The sequence below is a fragment of the Xyrauchen texanus genome, chromosome 32 (genome assembly GCF_025860055.1).
Source record: "Xyrauchen texanus isolate HMW12.3.18 chromosome 32, RBS_HiC_50CHRs, whole genome shotgun sequence".
Classification (NCBI taxonomy): domain Eukaryota; kingdom Metazoa; phylum Chordata; class Actinopteri; order Cypriniformes; family Catostomidae; genus Xyrauchen; species Xyrauchen texanus.
In genome coordinates, this window is record NC_068307.1 from 26,602,741 (window position 1) to 26,622,336 (window position 19,596).

At 44.2% G+C, this 19,596-nt stretch overlaps 1 protein-coding gene across 3 annotated transcripts in view; it reads left to right on the forward strand.

The window, feature by feature from the left end:
• The window catches only part of LOC127625695 (sodium- and chloride-dependent GABA transporter 3-like), a 48,412-nt gene that overhangs the window by 10,353 nt on the left and 18,463 nt on the right, over positions 1–19,596 (forward strand). For all 3 annotated transcript variants that reach the window (XM_052101042.1, XM_052101043.1, XM_052101044.1), the window contains 4 exons: positions 12,145–12,248; positions 12,543–12,667; positions 16,120–16,232; positions 16,449–16,586. In XM_052101042.1, the coding sequence (XP_051957002.1) occupies positions 12,145–12,248; positions 12,543–12,667; positions 16,120–16,232; positions 16,449–16,586 (480 nt within the window). The remainder of the gene's footprint in view (positions 1–12,144; positions 12,249–12,542; positions 12,668–16,119; positions 16,233–16,448; positions 16,587–19,596) is intronic.

The following is a 19,596-nucleotide window of genomic DNA, read 5'->3' on the forward strand; positions in this document are numbered from 1 at the left end:
TTTTGTCTTTTAATTTCACTAAATTGAATAAGATTGCAGGTGTTTAAAGCAAGTGAAAAGTAACTATATTCACATGGGTTTTGTGGCTTAATTGCTTTTTTTTTTTTTAAGTCACGACACACCAATTCTTGTACCCTATTCTTGGAAAGTGCCTTAAACAACCTAACAACCAAACAACAATCCAATAGTTCTTATTGGAACAATAGCCTTGATTAGTTTTTTAGAGTCTAGAATAAGCCAAACTTGAGTAAATCTCCATTTCACCAGTTTCCAAATCAAATCCATGTTTTTGTCAGTTTCCATATAGTGTATATATAATGTTGCTCTGGCTAGTTCACATACGCACACGTATAAATGAATGAAGAACATCAACAGTGTTATATTTCATACTTGCTGAGGTTTTATGATAATTATATTCAGGTATACAAAGTGGAAATTGTTATACTTTTATTAGTTAACTTAATGCCATTAATATATAAATACAGTATTCCATTAATAAGTTATTTCTCTGAAAATAAATATAAAGTAATAAAAGTTCCTCTTAGTGTTCCTGCAGTGTTGTTCACCAGCAGTGGTATCCTTCTTAAGGCTCCAGGAATTTCTTCCTGTGAAAACAAAAGTACACCATTAGCAATCAGTCAAAATGATGTTTCTTTTTTTTAATTACTAGCATTTTATGGGCAGCACAGGAATGATAAAATGCAAAGATAAAGATATTACACACCTAACGCACATTCTTTGCTCTTCATTTTGTTGCACTAGCATGAAAAATGAAGCATGCAAAGAAGTGCAACATTTTTACAGAAATAGGAAATCACCCAATGCATTAATTTAATTAAAAAAGAAAATATCACATTTAAATTACAATTTCCAAAATCTTAATAAGGAATTCCCAGGTTGATTTGAAGGCAAAATATCCAGCTCTCCAACTAAATGAAGACTTGATCTCTTTAGAGCAGATAGTTGAAGTTGATCGGCTGAGAGAACCCACCACTTTATATGATCAACTTTAAATTATCCAAAATTCACTAACCATCTCACTAAGGTAGCTAAATCCTATTGCCAGCAATTCTCTGCATAAATCCTTTCTGATTGCTTTCTTTAGGCTGTTGTCTCAACTTTGGCCTTCTTTGCTGATCCTCAAAAAAGGTTGAGAACTTCTGTGTTGTACTTGAGCTGCAATGTTTGTGCTGTTCCAGGTCAATTGAGCTAATGTTGTCCCAGCTGGTGGTTAGCTTTGGCCATGACTAAGAATGGAGTCTTTCGGTTACAGCACTTACAAAGGCAACACAGCAGTACATTCAGATAAATATTCTTGTTACACTCTCTGGATTACTTGACTGTGATTGGTCAGTTGTGGCTTTTGAAAAGAAGTAAGGGATAATGTACAGTCCCCGACAGCGTAGTCAAGACTTCACCATGAAGCAGTTTATATTGAAATAAGGACTGGTTTGTTGTAGATTATCCTGCTTATTACAAGGCTAATTCACAAAGGAATAATTAAATGGACATGAAGTATTGATTGAGTATGTTAGTATGTGAGAAGAAAGAGACTGTAGAGTCTCCAGAAACTGCTGAATTCCAAATCCGTTTTGTGTCGGATTGGTGTTCATATTGAGAAAATGACCATCTGACTACTCATTATCCTGCTTATTACACGACTAGTCAAATAAATTAATACATACAAATATTATATTGTATGATGTTATATACATTTTATATTGATTAGATTTTAATATGCTTGTTACTGGTAAAATATTACTTTGTCCTCAAATGTGCGGTCATTTTTCAGAAATATCAGACCACTGGATGGCACAATTGACCAATCACAATCGAGTATTTCAGAGAGCCGTGTTATAATTTTGTATAAAGACTGCTAAACTTTATACTATAACTTTCTACTGTGCCGATTTCATATCTCTTGTATCACTTTCTGCTTTCTTTCAATATTTCAATATTCACTGTCAGTTGGTCATTACCACAAAATGAACCCTTTCAGGGTGATACAAGAGCCCTCCACACTGATTCAAGGTCCTGATCATCCTGTTGGTGTTTATGTTTTAATAAGAACCAGCTGACTCTGTACATTACCTCTTAGTTCTGTAGAAGGATAGTTGAAATATAACATGTTCATGAACTTAATTTTTATTACCATCAAGGTTTTATCTTGGATGTATAAGAGATATGTGTGCATATGTTAGGTACTGTAATTGGTCACCATTACTTTTAAAATGGTCACTGCTTTTAAACACCTTTTGGCTTCACTAGATCATTTTAAGTGGTCCTGTGGTGTGACAAATTAATTTGCAACATAAAGAACATAAATACCATGTAATGTCTTAATTAGTAAGACTTCATAAAAGCTTTACTGCATTTCATTGGCTCGGTACTTGTATTTTGCACAATGACAATAAAGTTGAATCTAATCTAATCTATTAAAAGCGCATGCATAATACTAATAAAATAATGAGCAAGTGCTGTTAAAATAATTATAGAGAATGCCATGTAACACCTAAGGACATGAGTTTTGAGAAACAGGTAGGGAATTTTCAAGTAATTTAGTCTGATTACATGATGTATGCTCATGGCTGAAGATATCTGTGTGTCCATAATCACAGTGACCAGAAAGCAGGAGAGAAGGAATGTAAGTGGAGTGGCATAGATAGCCTGAGAGAGAGAGAGAGAGAGAGAGAGAGGGAGAGAGAGAAAGAAAGGGTGATAAATAGTTGCTGTTTGTCGAAGGGGTGCCTCTGACACCAATGTTTAATTAGCTTTAATCCCACACAATACTGTGTCTGTTCACACTTTCTGTGCTCTGTTGTTTTTCTTTACGATTTCACCACAACATTCAGGGTTCTGTGCCAGAGAACGTCCATCACTGTTTAAAAGTACCATTCAGTGAGATTGGAAACTATAAAATTATGCCTATCCTGCTGTAAAATAAAATTACTTAAACCAGCCTATGGTGATTAGCTGGTTTCCCAGCTTGGCCAAGAGGGTTAGGGTGATCTGATCAGGTTTGGAGGCCAGCTAGATAACTAAACACCAGCTTGCCCTATGGGCAACAGCTACAGTAAATCAGCTTAAACCAGCTATGTCCACCAAACCACTTAAGAGTTGTTTGTTTGTTTTCTAGAATGGTAATCTGGACCCCAGATTATGATTCTTAGGGCCCTAGTTTAATAGCGTTAGCGCTAAGCATTTTACGTGCAAAGTATGTTGCATGGCCACAAAGTTTTGCTATTTTTCTGCAACCATGCGTTAAGTCTAGGTGCAAGTGGGTTTGGCGAAATTACGGCAAAATCACTTCCTAGGGTAAGATGGTTCCCCCTAGGGAGTTGGTGCCCTTCGCAGCCTGCATAGTGTGCTTATAGGGAGCGGCGGGACTGTGTATTACAGTACAATGAATTAGAAGTATGGATTTACTATCTTTTGTGCATTAATTGCGTCCTTGTTGAATGTTCTATTTCTATGACAGTGACATACTCAGGTTATTATCAGGATTTGAATCTAGACTGTAGGCTCCGTTAAATAATAGAGAATGTGTTATTATTAATTTTCATCCACTGACACACAAATCATGGCTAGTATAACAAGTAAAGTGATTGTATGGGATTTACAGGTTAGGCTGTGGATCGAGGGATTTTTGAACGCACTTCACTTCTTCCGGTCAGTTTTAAAAGATTAAATACATTTATTGATACATTAAATAATTTAACCAAAAATATTTCTGAATTCAAATTAGACTTTAAACTAAATTATAAAATCTTCAAAATAATGAAGTGGTCAAAAAAAATCAAACAAAATTTTTATATTTTACCCTCTCCAAATTATTTTACCAGTTCCTTTTGCAGTGACTTAAAAATCACTCTAAAACAACAGGTGGAAAAATACCAGTATAATACTGTATTTATATATTTATCATAAATAAATTATAAATAAATTGTAAATATAGTCTAAACAAAATAATAATAACAAGAAGAATAAGAATAATTTTAAGAATAAGAATTGAAAAATATAAACTATGACATCTAAAAAGTTTAGATGTAACTACAACAGTTACTGTCAGGGACATTATTTGATGTTCTGTACTTTCAGAGTTTTGGAAATGAACTGTTTTACTCCCTGCTGGTAGAATCTCCAAACTGCATATGCAGTAACTCAGTTTAGACTTTGCGCTGGGAGTAGACGTGCTTCTCAAACGTCTTAGTGCAATGACCTATTTATCTGGAAAATAGCAATTTTTAAATTGCACTTTGAGCCATTTCATTTACATTCAAACACCCTCAGTTTGTGCACATACAACCATAGATAGAGCAAACACCCCCATACACACTCACATCCGCTTTGCTCTGTCATGAAAATTGTGCTTAGATTGGTCATGAAAACAGAGCCCCTAGTGTTTTATGCACTGTGCTTTGTTATGGTAGTGTTGTTGTCTTCATAAAATTTTGTGTTAAGAAACATGCTGTAAATACAATCAAACATATATATATACACAGGTATGTTTAGATTTTCGCTATTGTTAGTTATTTTTCAAGACTGTTATTCTGCCATTCTGTGATGCAGGATACATTTCATGAAATAATTTAATTATGGATTTATCCACATGTAAACTTTAATATTGGTAATGGCAGAATGATTTGTACATGCAATATAAACTAACAGTAAGTCATTGTTGACAGAGGAGTGTTAGTTAGAATTGGAATGAACAACATCAAGTTGTGTTTCTCAAGTTGGGTTTAGAGATCATAATTGAGTTCATTTCAACATAGACAGCCAGAGACAAGTTTGCAGTTGTAATGTGTCTTAAGTTGCTCTTCCTGGCTAAAGCAAGACCAAAAAAAAAAAAAATCCCTCCAAATTAGCCACAACATCAATAAGCAACTTTTAAAGAATGTAGCGTAGTCTCCGAAAACCAGAGCATTCATCCTGGCCGAGTGTGAAACAGAAAAGACGTAAATGACCATCCCCATAGAATGGATGTTCTTAGAGGGAGGCTGCTCTGTGTTTGTAATGTCAGAGGGGTTACCCTGGTTACCCGCAAGAAGAAGCAAATACTGTGAGTTGTCAATTGTTTTCCCAGTAAAGGAGATTAGTGTCTCAGTGGTTATGTGAGAGCATTTTAAAGAGATGCTGGCTTATTTTGCAACGACTCAAATAGATCCCCTATGGCCAAATTTTTACACAGAATGACTCTATTCAGAGTGCTCGAACCCTACAAGAGCATTGCAGCAAGTTGCAGTTGAGAGAATCTTGCACCAGACTCAGAATCCAGTTTTCAAAGAAAGTGCCGGCTCTTAAAAGTGACCACTGTGTGCATTAGTGCAGGCAGGAGCTTGAAACTTTCTGTTGCCAATGTTACCCTATATCAAACATCCAAAATCTACTGTAGCTTTGGGTTCACCTGAGGCTCATAAATGGCTCATATATCAACTGTAAATACTGTTTTACTCTCAATTTATTATTTGTAATTTACTATTGTAGCTGTTTTAATTAATTTCATGCTGAAATATTTTACTTTGTGTTACATATCTGCTTGGATGTTCTTCTTTAAATAACAATAAATAAAAAACACAATACAAGTATCCTAAGAGTAGTCTATATGCAACACGGGAAGTCACCATGTTGCTTCCAAATTTACTTACAGTGCACAATCCCCCCGGAGCAACCTGGAGTTAAGTGCCTTGCTCTAGGACAATGTGGTGGCTGTGGGGACCTTCTGATTAACAGTTATGTGCTTTAGTCCACTGCGCCACCACCACTCCAGTGGAACAAATGTTCCAGTAAACTGGCATTGGCCCCATCATGTCAAATTACTGACAAGCACCATCTGCATTGATCTAGATGTGTTTATCTTATCCTGTGGTGTGATCTGAAGCGCAACGCATCAGCAAATTGGGAGACACCTGTTTGTGTCAGTGTAGAACTAATACGAATGAATCGTGTTCACATAATTATTGACGACTTTGATTCGGAGTTTACATTTTCCTTTCTTAAATGTTCAATTTAAAACATATACATTTTTAGTCCACTAACGGTTAGGTTTAGGGTTGGGGTTTGGTGGTGGGGTTAATATGTTTTCCTCTTCACTGTATTACATATTTTACAGCAAAACAATCCCCTTTAAATAATTCACTTTAGAACTAACTTTGGGCACCCCTCTGTAAGTATTTCACCTGGAAAATTTAACTCAAATGTGCCCCCACATTCTAAACCACTTTTCACTTCGGCCATTGGGGCACTGATTTGAATTTCTGTAAACAAAGACCGAATTGGCTCAAATAGAAGAAAAGAAGAAAAGTCAATCTATCCATCCATCCATCCATCCATCCATCCATCCATCCATCCATCCATCCATCTTCAACCGCTTATCCGAAGTCGGGTCGTGGGGGTAGCAGCTCCAGCAGGGGGCCCCAAACTTCCCTATCCCGAGCCACATTAACCAGCTCTGACTGGGGGACCCCGAAGCATTCCCAAGCCAGTGTGGAGATGTAATCTCTCCACCTAGTCCTGGGTCTTCCCCGAGGCCTCCTCCCAGCTGGACGTGCCTGAAACACCTCCCTAGGGAGGTGCCCAGGGGGCATCCTTACCTTTCAATGCAAAGGAGCAGCGGCTCTACTGAGCTCCTCACACTATCTCTAAGGGAGAAGCCCGCCACCTTTCTGAGGAAACCCATTTCGGCCGCTTGTACTCGTGACCTAGTTCTTTCGGTCATCACCCAGCTTTCATGACCATAGGTGAGGGTAGGAATGAAAATTGACCGGTAGATCAAGAGCTTTGCCATCCGGCTCAGATCTGTTTTCATGACAACGGAGCGAGTGCAATACCGCCCCCGCTGCCCCGATTCTCCGGCCAACCTCCCGCTCCATTCTCCCCTTACTCATGAACAAGACCCCGAGGTACTTGAACTCCTTCTCTTGGGGCAATACCTCCTTCCCTACCCCATCGGTTTCCTGCTGAGAACCATGGCCTCAGATTTAGAGGTGCTAATCCTCATCCCAGCCGCTTCACACTCAACTGCCAAGCAATCCAGTGAGAGCTGAAGGTCATGGACAGATGATGACATGAAGACTACATCATCTGCAAAAAGCAGCGATGAGATCCCCAGCCCACCGAACCCCACACCATCCCCACCCCGACAACGCCGCAATATCCTGTCCATGAATATCACAAACAGGATTGGTGACAAAGCGCAGCCTGGCGGAGACCAACCCCCACATGGAACGAACTCGACTTCGTGCCGAGGACCCGAACACAGCTCTCGCTTTGGACGTACAGGGATTGGATCACCCTAAGAAGGGACCCCCCACCCCGTACTCCAGCAGTACCTCCCACAGTCTCTCCCGGGGGACCCGGTCATACGCCTTCTCCAGATCCACAAAACACATGTAGACCGGATGGGCATACTCCCAGGCCCCCTCCAGGAGCCTTGCAAGAGTAAAGATCTGGTCCGTCGTTCCACGGCCAGGACAGAACCCGCATTGTTCCTCTTCAATCCGAGGTTAGACAATCGGGCAAACACTCCTCTCCAGCACCTTGGAGTAAACTTTACCAGGGAGGCTGAGAAGTGTGATACCCCTGTAGTTGGCACACACTCTCTGATCCCCCTTTTTGAAGAGGGGAACCACCACCCCGTTCTGCCACTCCTTAGGCACTGTCCCAGACTTCCACGCAATGTTGAAGAGGCGTGTCATCCATGACACCCCCTCCACATCCAAAGCTTTCAGCATTTCTGGTCAGATCGCATCAATCCCCGGGGCTTTGCCACTGCGGAGTTGTTTGACTACCTCAGTGTCCTCCCCCAGGGAAATTGAATCTGATCCCCCATCAGCCTCTGACTCTGCCTCTAGCATAGAGGGCGTGTTGGGATTTAGGAGTTCTTCAAAGCGTTCCTTCCACCACCCAATAACCTCCTCGGTTGAGGTCAACAGTGTCCCATCTTCGCTGTGTACAGCTTGGATGGTTCCCGGTTTCCCCTCCTAAGGTGACAGATGGTTTTCCCGAAGTATTTTAGTGCAGACCGAAAGTACTTCTGCATGATTTCTCCAAACTTTTCCCACACCCACTGCTTTGCCTCTCTCACAGCAGAGGCCGCAGCCCTTCGAGCCTGTCGGTACCTTGCAACTGCCTCTGGAGACCTCTGGGACAACAAATCCCGGAAGGCCTCTTTCTTCAGTCAGACGGCTTCCCTGACCACCAGTGTCCACCACGGTGTTCGAGGGTTACCACCTCTTGCGGCACCTAAAACCTTGAGGCCGCAGCTCTGCACCGCGGCTTCGGAAATGGAAGCTTTAAACATTGCCCACTCTGGTTCAATGTCCCCAACCTGTGAGTTGAAGATCTCGTGGACAGGGGCCTCCTCCAAACGTTCCCAGTTCACCCGCACTACTCGTTTGGACTTCCCAGGTCTGTCCAGAGTCTTTCCCCACCCCCTGACCCAACTCACCACCAGATGGTGATTGGTTGACAGCTCCGCCCCTCTCTTCACCCAGTGTCCAAAACATATGGCCTCAGAGCCGATGACACAATTACAAAATCGATCATCGACCTTCAGCCTAGGGTGCTCTGGTACCACGTACACTTATGAGCACCCTTATGTTCGAACATGGTATTTGTTATAGATAATCCATGACTAGCACCGAAGTCTAATAACAAACATCCACTCGGGTTCACATCGGGGAGGCCGTTCCTCCCAATCACGCATTTCCAGGTGTCCCTGTCATTTCCCACGTGTGCGTTGAAGTCACCCAGCATCACTATGGAGTCCCCTACTGGGACCCTATTCAGGAATCCATTCAGGGTCTCCAAGAAGGCCGAATACTCTGATCTGCTTTTCGGTGCATATGCACAGAAAACAGTTAGAGTTTCCCCCCCACACCCGTAGGATTAGGGAGGCGACCCTCTCGAGTAGCGGCGCTCAGCCGGGGACTCGTGAGTATCCCCACACCCACCCGTCGCCTCACACCCTGGGAAACTCCAGAGAAGAATAGAGTCCAACCCGGGCTTCCTCCTGGCAGGGTAACTCCTCCTCTTGCCGTTTTTTCCATGAGTCTTTCTGAACCATTCTTAGTCTGGCCCCTCACCCGAGACCACTTTGCCTTGGGAGGCCCTACCAGGAGCACCTGGCTCCAGACAACTCAGCCCTCAGGTTCATAAGGGCACACAAACCTCTCCAGCATGATAAGGTGCTGGTTCCCGGAGAGGCAATCTGTCATATGACGGATTATTTTGCATGTCTTCTGAAATTTAAGTAATTATTCACTGAAAATCTTACCCACCATAGGTCTCACTTTTCATTCCTGCTTATACACATATTGGGTCTGTTCCAATACCTAGTAAGCTTTCTCTGAGGCAACATTTTAAGCCACATAGGCATGCTCCTGAAGCGAAGGCTGTTCCAAGATGTAGGTATATTAATTATACTGCTTCATAAGATACCTAATTTTTGACAAATTTAAAGGTAGCATCATTTGTAACCTTCCCTGGGTAGGCAATCCCAGAATGCACCATAAATCAAAGATGGTGGACAAAGGGACAGAAATAAAGGGATTGAAAATATAATTCTCATACATTCAATACTGAAAAGTATCGATCAAAAATTGTTTAATGTCATAGAAGACTGACTATTTGACCCAAAATGTGTGTGTACTATGCGTATTTATTTATTAGAGTATCGCGTTGTTCCATTTGCATCACCTCTATTGAAATTGAATGAAGCTGCTGCCTATGTAGAGCATTCCAAATTGCTCTCTTATGAGGCATAATTTCAGTAAGGATGATGCCATAGAAGACAGCTGCCTATTTAGGAAGGAGACAACAAGGCAGCTCACTAAGTTTTGGAACAGATCCTTAAACTTGCCGTGTCACGATCAGTTATGCCAGAATTTTAATTTTTGAATAAAATTATCCCTTCAATAGTGCTTAAAAATAGTAGTATATTTACTATTTTAGTTTATATTTACATAATTGTTTTTTGTGCTCAGGGCTCAAGTCATTTTATAGAGAGAGCATGCTGATTATTTGGAGCTGCTCTATAGTCTAAAATAATTTCTGCAGAGCTACGTTCCCACCAGAAGTCTGCGGTCGGCTAACGAACGGTGCCTTGTTGTACCAACACAAAGAGGCACCAAAACACTTTCCCAGACTTTTGGTTTCATCATACCACATTGGTGTAATGACCTTCCCAACTCCACCCGTGAAGCTGACTCACTTTCAGTCTTCAAAAAAAAAAGCTAAAAACACATCTTTTCCATGAGCACTTTCCAGTCAATAATAAAATAAAAAAATTCTTGTTGTATAATCTGTCTTGAATACTACTATTCGGATGCTAGTGATACTTTGTAATACAGCATGTTTCATACCAGTGTCTCCTTAAGATGATTTGCTTATAATCTATTCCTTTTTTGTAAGTTACTTTGGATAACAGCATCTGCCAAATTAATAAATGTAAATGTTGTAAATATAGTTTGCTGTAACCTTAATTAAACTAAGAGTATGCTTTTGTTGATCTTTGATACATTTACACTTGGCCAAGTAACTTCTTGTAGACATCTTAAACCACATCTTGAGGTGGTTTAAGTGATCTGGTTGCTATCTGTCTTAACTGCATCTAGGAGGGCATTTGCACTTGGAATTTTTCTGATTGGATAGCTGGCCAATCATTAGTGTTGGGGAGTAACTAACGAAAACTAGTGACACTACAAACTTGACTACATTTTCAGTAGTTTGACAGTAGTTCAGCTATTTTTTTGAAAGTATACACTCACTGAGAACTTTATTAGGAACACTATGGTCTTAATAAAGTGCCCGACATGGGATTCTGCTGTTGTGGGTCCATCTGCCTCAAGGTTCGACTTGTTGTGCATTCTGAGATGCTATTCTGCTAACTATAATTGTACAAAGTGGTTATCTGAGTTACCTTAGCCTTTCTATAAGCTCGAACCATTCTCCATTGACCTCTCTCTTCAACAAGGAAATTCCATCTGCAGAACATCCTCTCACTTGATGTGTTTTTTTTTTTTGGCACAATTCAGAGTAAACAGCAGTAACAGAAATACTCAAGCCAACCGGCCTGGCACCAAAAATCATGCCACGGTTAAAATCACTGAGATCACATTTTTCCCCATTCTGATGGTTGATGTGAACATTAACTGAAACGCCTGACCCGTATCTGCATAATTTTTCACTGCTGCCACACGATTGGTTGATTTGATAATCACATTAATAAGAAGGTGTGCCCAATAAAGTGGCCAGTGAGTGTATAAGGTGATATTATTTAATCATAACTTCTGATTGCAAATTTAAATAGTTTAATCTAATTGTTCTATATTTAAAAAATATATTTTCTTGTTAAAGTTAGCTATTTTGTAGTTAGCTACTTCTTGTTAGTAACTTGTAGTGTTGCTAACACCTGAACAACTTGACTGTAAACTACTTTAAATTATGAGTAAATTATAGCTTTGTTCAAAGTAGCTCTCCTAAAACTGCCAAACAGAAAAAAAAACGTGGTCATGTATACATACTTATTAAAACTGCCTAAATATCATATTTCATTGTTATTAAATCTCAGCACCTGAGCTGCAATGGTAGTCCAAAAGCAGAAATAGAATATATTTTAGAATACTGTAGTGTCTTTCCACAGCTATAATTAAGTATTAGGATACAAGAGGTTGCACTATATTGTAAAAATAAGCACGGATAAGGAGTGTTTTTATGCATAATTAGCATGTTTTTATTAATGTGCAGTGGAGTGACTGTATTAAAAATATAGAAGAGCTTTGAGTCCCTTATTGCTTTTATAAAATGTTACTACATGTTTAAAAGATAAAGGAGAAAAGTTTATACTAAAACATTATTTTATGAAGCTGTTATTCATTAATTGGCATCCTTCCTATTGAAGATATATTTTCTGACATGTAAACTATGTTTAATATTCAGCGTCTATGGGTGCTTTGCAGTGATATACACAGTAGCTAGGTAAACAGGTGTATCACATCATAGATATTGTTGTATTGTGTGTTTTAGCATGGTTGGAATTGTGGATTTACCATTTAGTATTCAGAATTGGAATGATATGTTTTAAATGAATACAAAACTACTTAATAGTTCTATGACAGTGTTATTAATTGGTGATTTTTGCAGGTGTGGGTGGATGCTGGCACCCAAATCTTCTTTTCATATGCCATCTGTCTGGGCTGTCTGACGGCGCTTGGCAGCTACAACAGCTATAATAACAACTGCTATAAGTGAGTGTATAGTCAAATCTTTTACTTTTACATAATATTACTGTATCACATAACATCTATTGGGCACGTCATTTAAATTCAGTTTTAAAAACAAAGAGCTATCCCCTTTGACTAATGTTACTGTAATGTATACAACATTTATACATTAATGTTAAAATGTGTTACATGCAGTAAAGTTAAAATATACAACCTTAATGTAATGTGTTACCAAAATAACAGTTATGTAGCCTTTGTGGTCCCATTTTAAATGCATATATTCACAGTGTATGTGACATGATGCATCTCTGTTTCCAGGGACTGCATCATGCTGTGCTGTCTAAACAGTGGCACAAGTTTTGTGGCAGGATTTGCAATCTTCTCTGTGCTGGGCTTCATGGCGTATGAACAGAATGTACCAATAGAGGCAGTGGCAGAGTCGGGTGAGTGTGTGTGTAATAGAGAGAGGATGTGTGATGTCTGTGTAGTGGGTTTGGACACATGTAATTTACACTCACTTCTCAGAAAGGCTTTTTATTGTATGACTTATTCAACAATACTGCATTACTTATTTACTGCAATAGAGCAAGACTGACTTAAAAACTGACTGAATATTGACTGACATAGATTCTTTGAAGCAGAACTGAATAATGATTAGAATTTGTGTTTGCTAAAGCAAGCATTATTATTACAATTCTGCATTGTTAGGGCTAGAAATTCCAACACACCACTAGCCTTAAGTATTAAACTGGCTGCATGTCGGAGCTGATTTTGTGGGTGACCCAATTTTGAGGTATTTTCCCAATCCTGCTTTCGTTCTATACTCTGTAGTGTCCTGCCGCTCTCTCCACTTTTCTAACTAATAAAGGCGAAAAAAAACTTTGGGAGTTAGTGCATATCATGTCCCAGATCAATGCAATAGCCTCCTACGGGCAAGTAGTACTGCCAGCAACTTGAGGCAGTTGATGTGCCAACACAGTCGCGGGCCGGTCCAAGGCCTAGAGGGGCTCCTGCCCGTAGGATAGCCCATAGGAAAGCAGGGGCTGCATAGACGTTGACAAGCCTGCATGAGGAGTGCTGAAGTGGTCTTGTATGCATCAACCCAAGCAGCGTGACCATCTCTAAGGATGCCATATGCCAGGAGCCTCTGAAAGGTTTGTTGGTGAGGCGTGCCATCATTGAGACCGAGTCTACTCCATACCGAGAAAAGAGATGCTCTGAACCGGGGCGAGCTTGCTCTTTTCCCAGTTGACCCGAAGCCCCAAGTGGCTGAGGTGCCAGAACACCAGGTCCCTGTGTGCATACAACATGTACCGCGCATGAGCTAGGATTAGCCAGTCCTCGAGATAGTTGAGGATGCGGACGCCCACTTCCCTATGGGCTGCCTCTGCGACTTTCGTAAAGGCGTGAGGGGAAAAGGAGAGTCTAAATGGGGGGACTTTGTCTGACCCTCGAAGGGTCCTGACATGGACCCTCGAAGGCAAACCGGAGAAAAGGTCTATGTCGAGGAAGAATCAAGACATGGAAGTACGCATCCATCAGATCTACCACCGCAAACCAATCCTGATGCCCGACGCTTGCTCAAATGCTTTTCTGCATGAGCATCTCGGTGGGAGTCTGTGAGAGTCTAGGATTGGCCACAACCCGCCAACTTTTTTAGGTATGATGAAGTATGGGTTGTAAAACCCCTTCTTCACCTCTGCTGGATGGACAGGCTCTATCCGTCCTTTCGTAGAAGGGAGGTGATCTCCACGCACAAGGCAGTGGCATTTTCGCCTCTCACCGCAGTGGAGCGGACGGCGTTGAACCTGGGTGTTGGCCTGGCGAACTTAATCGCGTAGCCGAGTCGGACGGTCCTGATCAACCAACGTGATGGGTTGGGGAGCGCGAGCCACGCCCCCAAGCTCTGCACGAGAGGGACAAAGGGAACTAATCGGACGTACCAGCGGGCGGGGCCTCACGACGGGGCGAAGTCTGAGGTGCTGAATCTTGAGACATAAAAGCACTTACCTGGCTCCTTGTGACTGCTCCCGGAACAGCCTAGGACGGGGGTGGAAGATTTTCATCCTCGTAGCCCGTGGAGACCATCACATCAGGGGCGGATTTGTGCCACAGCTGGGCGCGCGGGAGGTGCCATGCCTGCCAGAGAGAGAAACGGTGCCCAGTGGTCGTGATAACAATGGCCGGGGACACCGACTATGAGGCCCAGGAAATGAGAAGACTGCTTTTCTTTCTTAGAATGTGGGTACCACAGCCCTTGGGGCATGCATTGAGGTAAGAAAAGGAAAATAAAGAACCTCCACCCGGCCCTCCACCGGGGGAAGGAGTGGTGCACTTACCAGCTCCTGTGCAGCGGGTCTCCTACTTCCTGGACTGCCCGTCTCGGGAAACGCTTTGAAGCCTTTCTTGGGTTCTTGGCGACCGGCCATGAGACGGGTGGCGTCTGCTTTCTGCGGGTGGCTCAACGCCGGGGCCAGCCTACTGGGTTGTGCTGTGGCGGAGCCAGTGTTGCTGCCGCAGGGGGACGCCCTTGGTGACAAACAGATGGGGGTGTGAGACATTGCGTCACGCCGGGGCAGGATGTGTTGAATGGTCCCCGTCTGCCTTTTAACCACTGAGGATTGCTGGGCGAAATCCTCTATGGTACCGCCGAATAGGCCAAACTGGTTCGACCAAGTTGGCCTTACCGAGCTGTTCACCTGACTGCACTTTACAGGCAGAAAGCTTTTCGTCCTGTCTCAGGTCTATTTTTATCCACAGTCCAGCCATTAAAGCAGAACAGGAAGTCACAGTAACTTGCTAGGTAGCGACAGCAATATTACAAGATACTGCAGTCACTTTTGCTGGTGCCTTAGACATTAAAGGTAAAATCTAGTGCACATATTGTTTTTAAAATTTGTTTTCATGAAATAACATAAAATAATAATAATTAATTAATAATGTTTACCAGCATTAAATGGTTAAAGGTAAAGGAATTACACATTTTATACACGTGTCACCACCGAGCACCCCCTGGCAGCCCCACTGTCGAGGGTAGTGAGAGAGGACGAGCCCTCTTACAAGTGAAAGCCACGACCGCAACGTTGCCAGAAACACGTTGATCCATCCACAGGCGCTGTCCCTGCGTGGGCAGTGCCCAACACAAGAGGCAGCAATAGTGGCCATGGGAAGCGGAGAGGTAACGATCGCAACCAGGAAACATACACAAACGAAAAAGGCATCTTGAAAAAGATGTTTTTCATTTGCGCAACTCTTTTAGAGGAAATTAAACTCTTTTATGTGTTATATATATATATAAATATATATATGTATGTACTGTATACGTAGGTAATAATAATTAATTAATAATGTTTACCAGCATTAAATGGTTCCAGGTAAAGTAATTACACATTTTATACACGTGTCACCACCGAGCACCCCCTGGCAGCCCCACTGTCGAGGGTAGTGAGAGAGGACGAGCCCGCGAACCGGGTCCATGCAGTAAAAGGTGCCCGCCGCGATCGCGTGAGTTCATCATGCACTTCCAGGAAGAAAGATACGGGTGCGCCCGCAGGAAAATTTTACTCTTTTATGTGTTATATATATATATATATATATATATATGTATGTACTGTATACGTAGGTATAAATACATTATATATATATATATATATAATATATAAACGAAGTTGTCACTCCGTAGTTTTCTGCTGCTGAAGCACCCAGGGGTATTTGCTCAGCACAACCGTGGTGTGCGAGGCAGAGGATCGCTGGAATGCGCCGTAGATCCAAGAACGTAGAGAGATTAATTAGAAATAAAATTAATTCGAAAATGTTGGAAATGGATGGTTTTGATGTGATATTGCTGTAATATATTAAACACATATTTAGTATTTTAATGTGACATATATTTCAGGTCCTGGTCTAGCATTCATAGCATATCCTAAGGCTGTTACCATGATGCCATGGTCTCCTTTGTGGGCCTGTCTCTTCTTCATGATGCTCATCTTCCTTGGACTCGACAGTCAGGTGATAGATGCACACAGCCTGTTCACAATTTCTTTAAAGGAATAGTCCATTAAAAAACACATTTTCTGTCATTATTTACTCACGTTCATGTCGTTACAAACTCATATGCTGTTTTTTTTGTCTTTTTTTTCCCTGAGGAACAAAAAAATGCAACACTTTCTTGACCAAATGAAGAATATCTCTGTCCATTTAAGCGTAACTTTCCTGTCTTTCTAGTTTGTGTGTGTGGAGAGTCTTGTGACTGCAATTGTGGACATGTATCCTAAAACATTTCGCGTGGGCTACCGGAGAGAGCTTCTCATCCTTGGCATGTCTGTGGCCTCGTTCTTCCTGGGTCTAATAATGTTGACAGAGGTAAAGTAATTTTTTCATGTACTGATACTTTTTCTATAGAATGAAAAATGGTCTTTACTTTGTCCCTGTTATAACTGGTGTGGAAACAGGACAAGACAGACGAGAGGTGCAGATCCAAACGCGGTTTTATTAAGGTTGACACAGAAGAAACAAAAGGTAAACACAAAGGAAAATCCACGATGGGAAAACGGGAAACTAAACAGCACGAAACAGATTAAACACGATGAATCAAAACTCAAACATAACTAAGAACTCGGGTAGGGAACACGGACCAGGCTGACAACATTAAAGAAATGAACATCCGCGAACAGCAGGGTAACCTCGGACGGTACCGACAGGGAACAGGGTAACCACGAGGGAACACGAATAACACGAGTAGAAACAGGCACTGACATGAAACGTCATAAACATACAAACAACGATCGACAGGGACTGAACAAAGAACTGGGGTTAAAATACACAGACAAAGTGGAGACTGAACAAGACACAGGTGAAAACACTGAGTGTAGGCAGTGACGCAGGCCGGGAATTGTGGGAAATGTAGTTTGGACAAAGACAGTGAAACGCGGGGCGAACAACAAGGAAAACACGACATGGAGCGTGAATGGTGACGGGTGAAACGGAAAACACGGAACAGACAAGGAAACGTGACATAAACATGATAGTGTGACAGAGAACACAGGGCAGACGAACAGGAACGTAACAGAACCCCCCCTAAAAGGACCGGATTCCAGACGGTCCTAAAGCAAAAAAAGGAAAACCCACACAGAAAAACAAAAACAAAAGATCCAAGGAGTGAGTGGGTAGACCCGGGGGAACACAGACAGAGAAAAGGGAGTACAAGGGGCACAGAGACAGACCAAGAAGGCACAAGGGACACGGTGACAGACCACGGGGGCACAACAGGAAATGAGACAGGCCACGGGGGCACAAGGGGCAATTAGGCAGTCCATGGGGGCATAAAGGGACAGGTTCAGATGGCCCGGGGGCTGGCCATAAGGCAAGGGCCGGTTCAGGGGATCCGGGAGGTGGCCACAGGACAGGGACAGTTCGAGGAGGCCTGGGAGGTGCCCACAAGACAGGGACAGGTCTAGGGGGCCTGGGAGGTGGCCATCGGACGGGGGCAGGTCCAGGGGGCCTGGGAGGCGGCCTCAGGACAGGGACTGGTCTAGGAGGTCTGGGAGATTGCCGCAGAACAGGGGCCAGTTCAGGGGACCTGGGGTGTGGCTCCAGGACAGGGACAGGCTTAGGTGACCTAGGAGGTGGCCATAGGGCTAGGACTGGTTTAAGGGGCCTGGGGGGGAAGAGTGGCCACTAGGGGAGCTGGCGGAACCAAGGAGGACTTCTGAGACGGAGCAGTCGAAGACTTGGGTGGTGGCGCCGAAGGAGGCGCAGGCAAGGCCGCAGGAGACCCTGGGGGCGGAGCTGCAAGGGGCTCTGGAGACGAAGCTGAGGGAGGCTCAGGAGGCTCAGGAGGCGGAGCTGAGGGAGGCTCTGGGGCCTCAGGAGGCGGAGCTGAAGGAGGCTCAGGAGGCAGAGCCGAGGTAGGCGGGGCCGTAGGAGGCTTTAGGAGTGGAGACCTGGAAGGCTCTGGAGTCTCTGGGGGCAGAGCCGTAGGAGGCTCGGGAGGCAGAGCCATAGGAGGCTTAAGAAGCTCTGGAGGCGGAGCCGAGGGAGGTGGCGCCGTAGGAGGTTTCAGAGGCGGGGCCCTAGAAGGCTCTGGAGGCGGAGCCGAGGGAGGCTCAGGAGGTGGAGCCGAGGAAGGTGGCGCCGTAGGAGGCTTTAGAGGTGGAGGCCTGGAAGACTCTGGAGGTGGAGCCGAGGAAGGCCTAGGAGGCGGAGCCGTAGGAGGCTCAAGGGGCGGAGCCCTGGAAGGCTTAAGGGGCGGAGTCCTGGCAGGCTCGATAGACTTGAGAGGCGGAGCCCTGGAAGGCTCGGGAGGAGGAGCCCTGGAAGGCTCGAGAGACTTGAGAGGCGGAGCCCTAGGAGGCTCGAGAGACTTGAGAGGCGGAGCCCTGGAAGGCTCGAGAGACTTGAGAGGCGGAGCCCTGGAAGGCTCGGGAGGCTTGAGAGGCGGAGCCCTGGAAGGCTCGAGAGGCTTGAGAGGTGGAGCCCTGGAAGGCTCGAGAGGCTTGAGAGGCGGAGCCCTGGAAGGCTCGAGAGGCTTGAGAGGCTGAGCCCTGGAAGACTCGAGAGACTTGAGAGGTGGAGCCCTGGAAGGCTCGGAGGGCGGAGCTCTGGAAAGCTCGGGATGCTCGGAAGGCAGAGCTCTGGAAAGCTCGGGAAACTCGGAAGGCGGAGCTCTGGAAAGCTCGGGAAACTCGGAAGGCGGAGCTCTGGAAAGCTCGGGAAACTCGGAAGGCGGAGCTCTGGAAAGCTCGGGAGGAGGAGCCCTGGAAGACTCGAGAGACTTGAGAGGTGGAGCCCTGGTAGGCTCGAGAGGCGGAGCCCTGGAAGGCTCGGGAGGCGGAGCCCTGGAAGGCTCGGGAGGCGCTGGCTATAGGACGGGCATGACCACTGGCGCTGGCTCTTGGACGGTCCTGGCTACAGGCGCTGGCTCAGGGACGGTCGAGGCTACAGGCGCTGGCTCAGGGACATCTGAGGCTACAGGCACTGGCACACTGACGTTTCAAGCTATTGGCACTGGCTCACTGACGTCTGAGGCTACAGGCTCTGGCTGGGTTACCGTGGTATGTGCCGGCTTGGGTTCGCTGGGCGCTGAGGGCAGAGCCAAGGGGGGTTTAGGGCATGGGGCTGCGGCAGGCGGAGGCTGGAGTGCAGAGACCTCTCCCTTTCTCCTCTTCCTCCGGGCTGATGCGACAGGCGAAGCTGGGATGCTGTTCCTGGTCAGCGTGGCTTCAGGCTCGCTGGCCGTGGCTGGCAAGGGCTCAGGCTCCCTGACCGTGGTTGACGAGCGCTCATGCTCGCTGACGGTAGAGGCTGTAGGCGCTGGTTCGCTCACTGTGACATGCGTGGCCGCTGGCTCGCTCACTGTGACATGCGTGGCCGT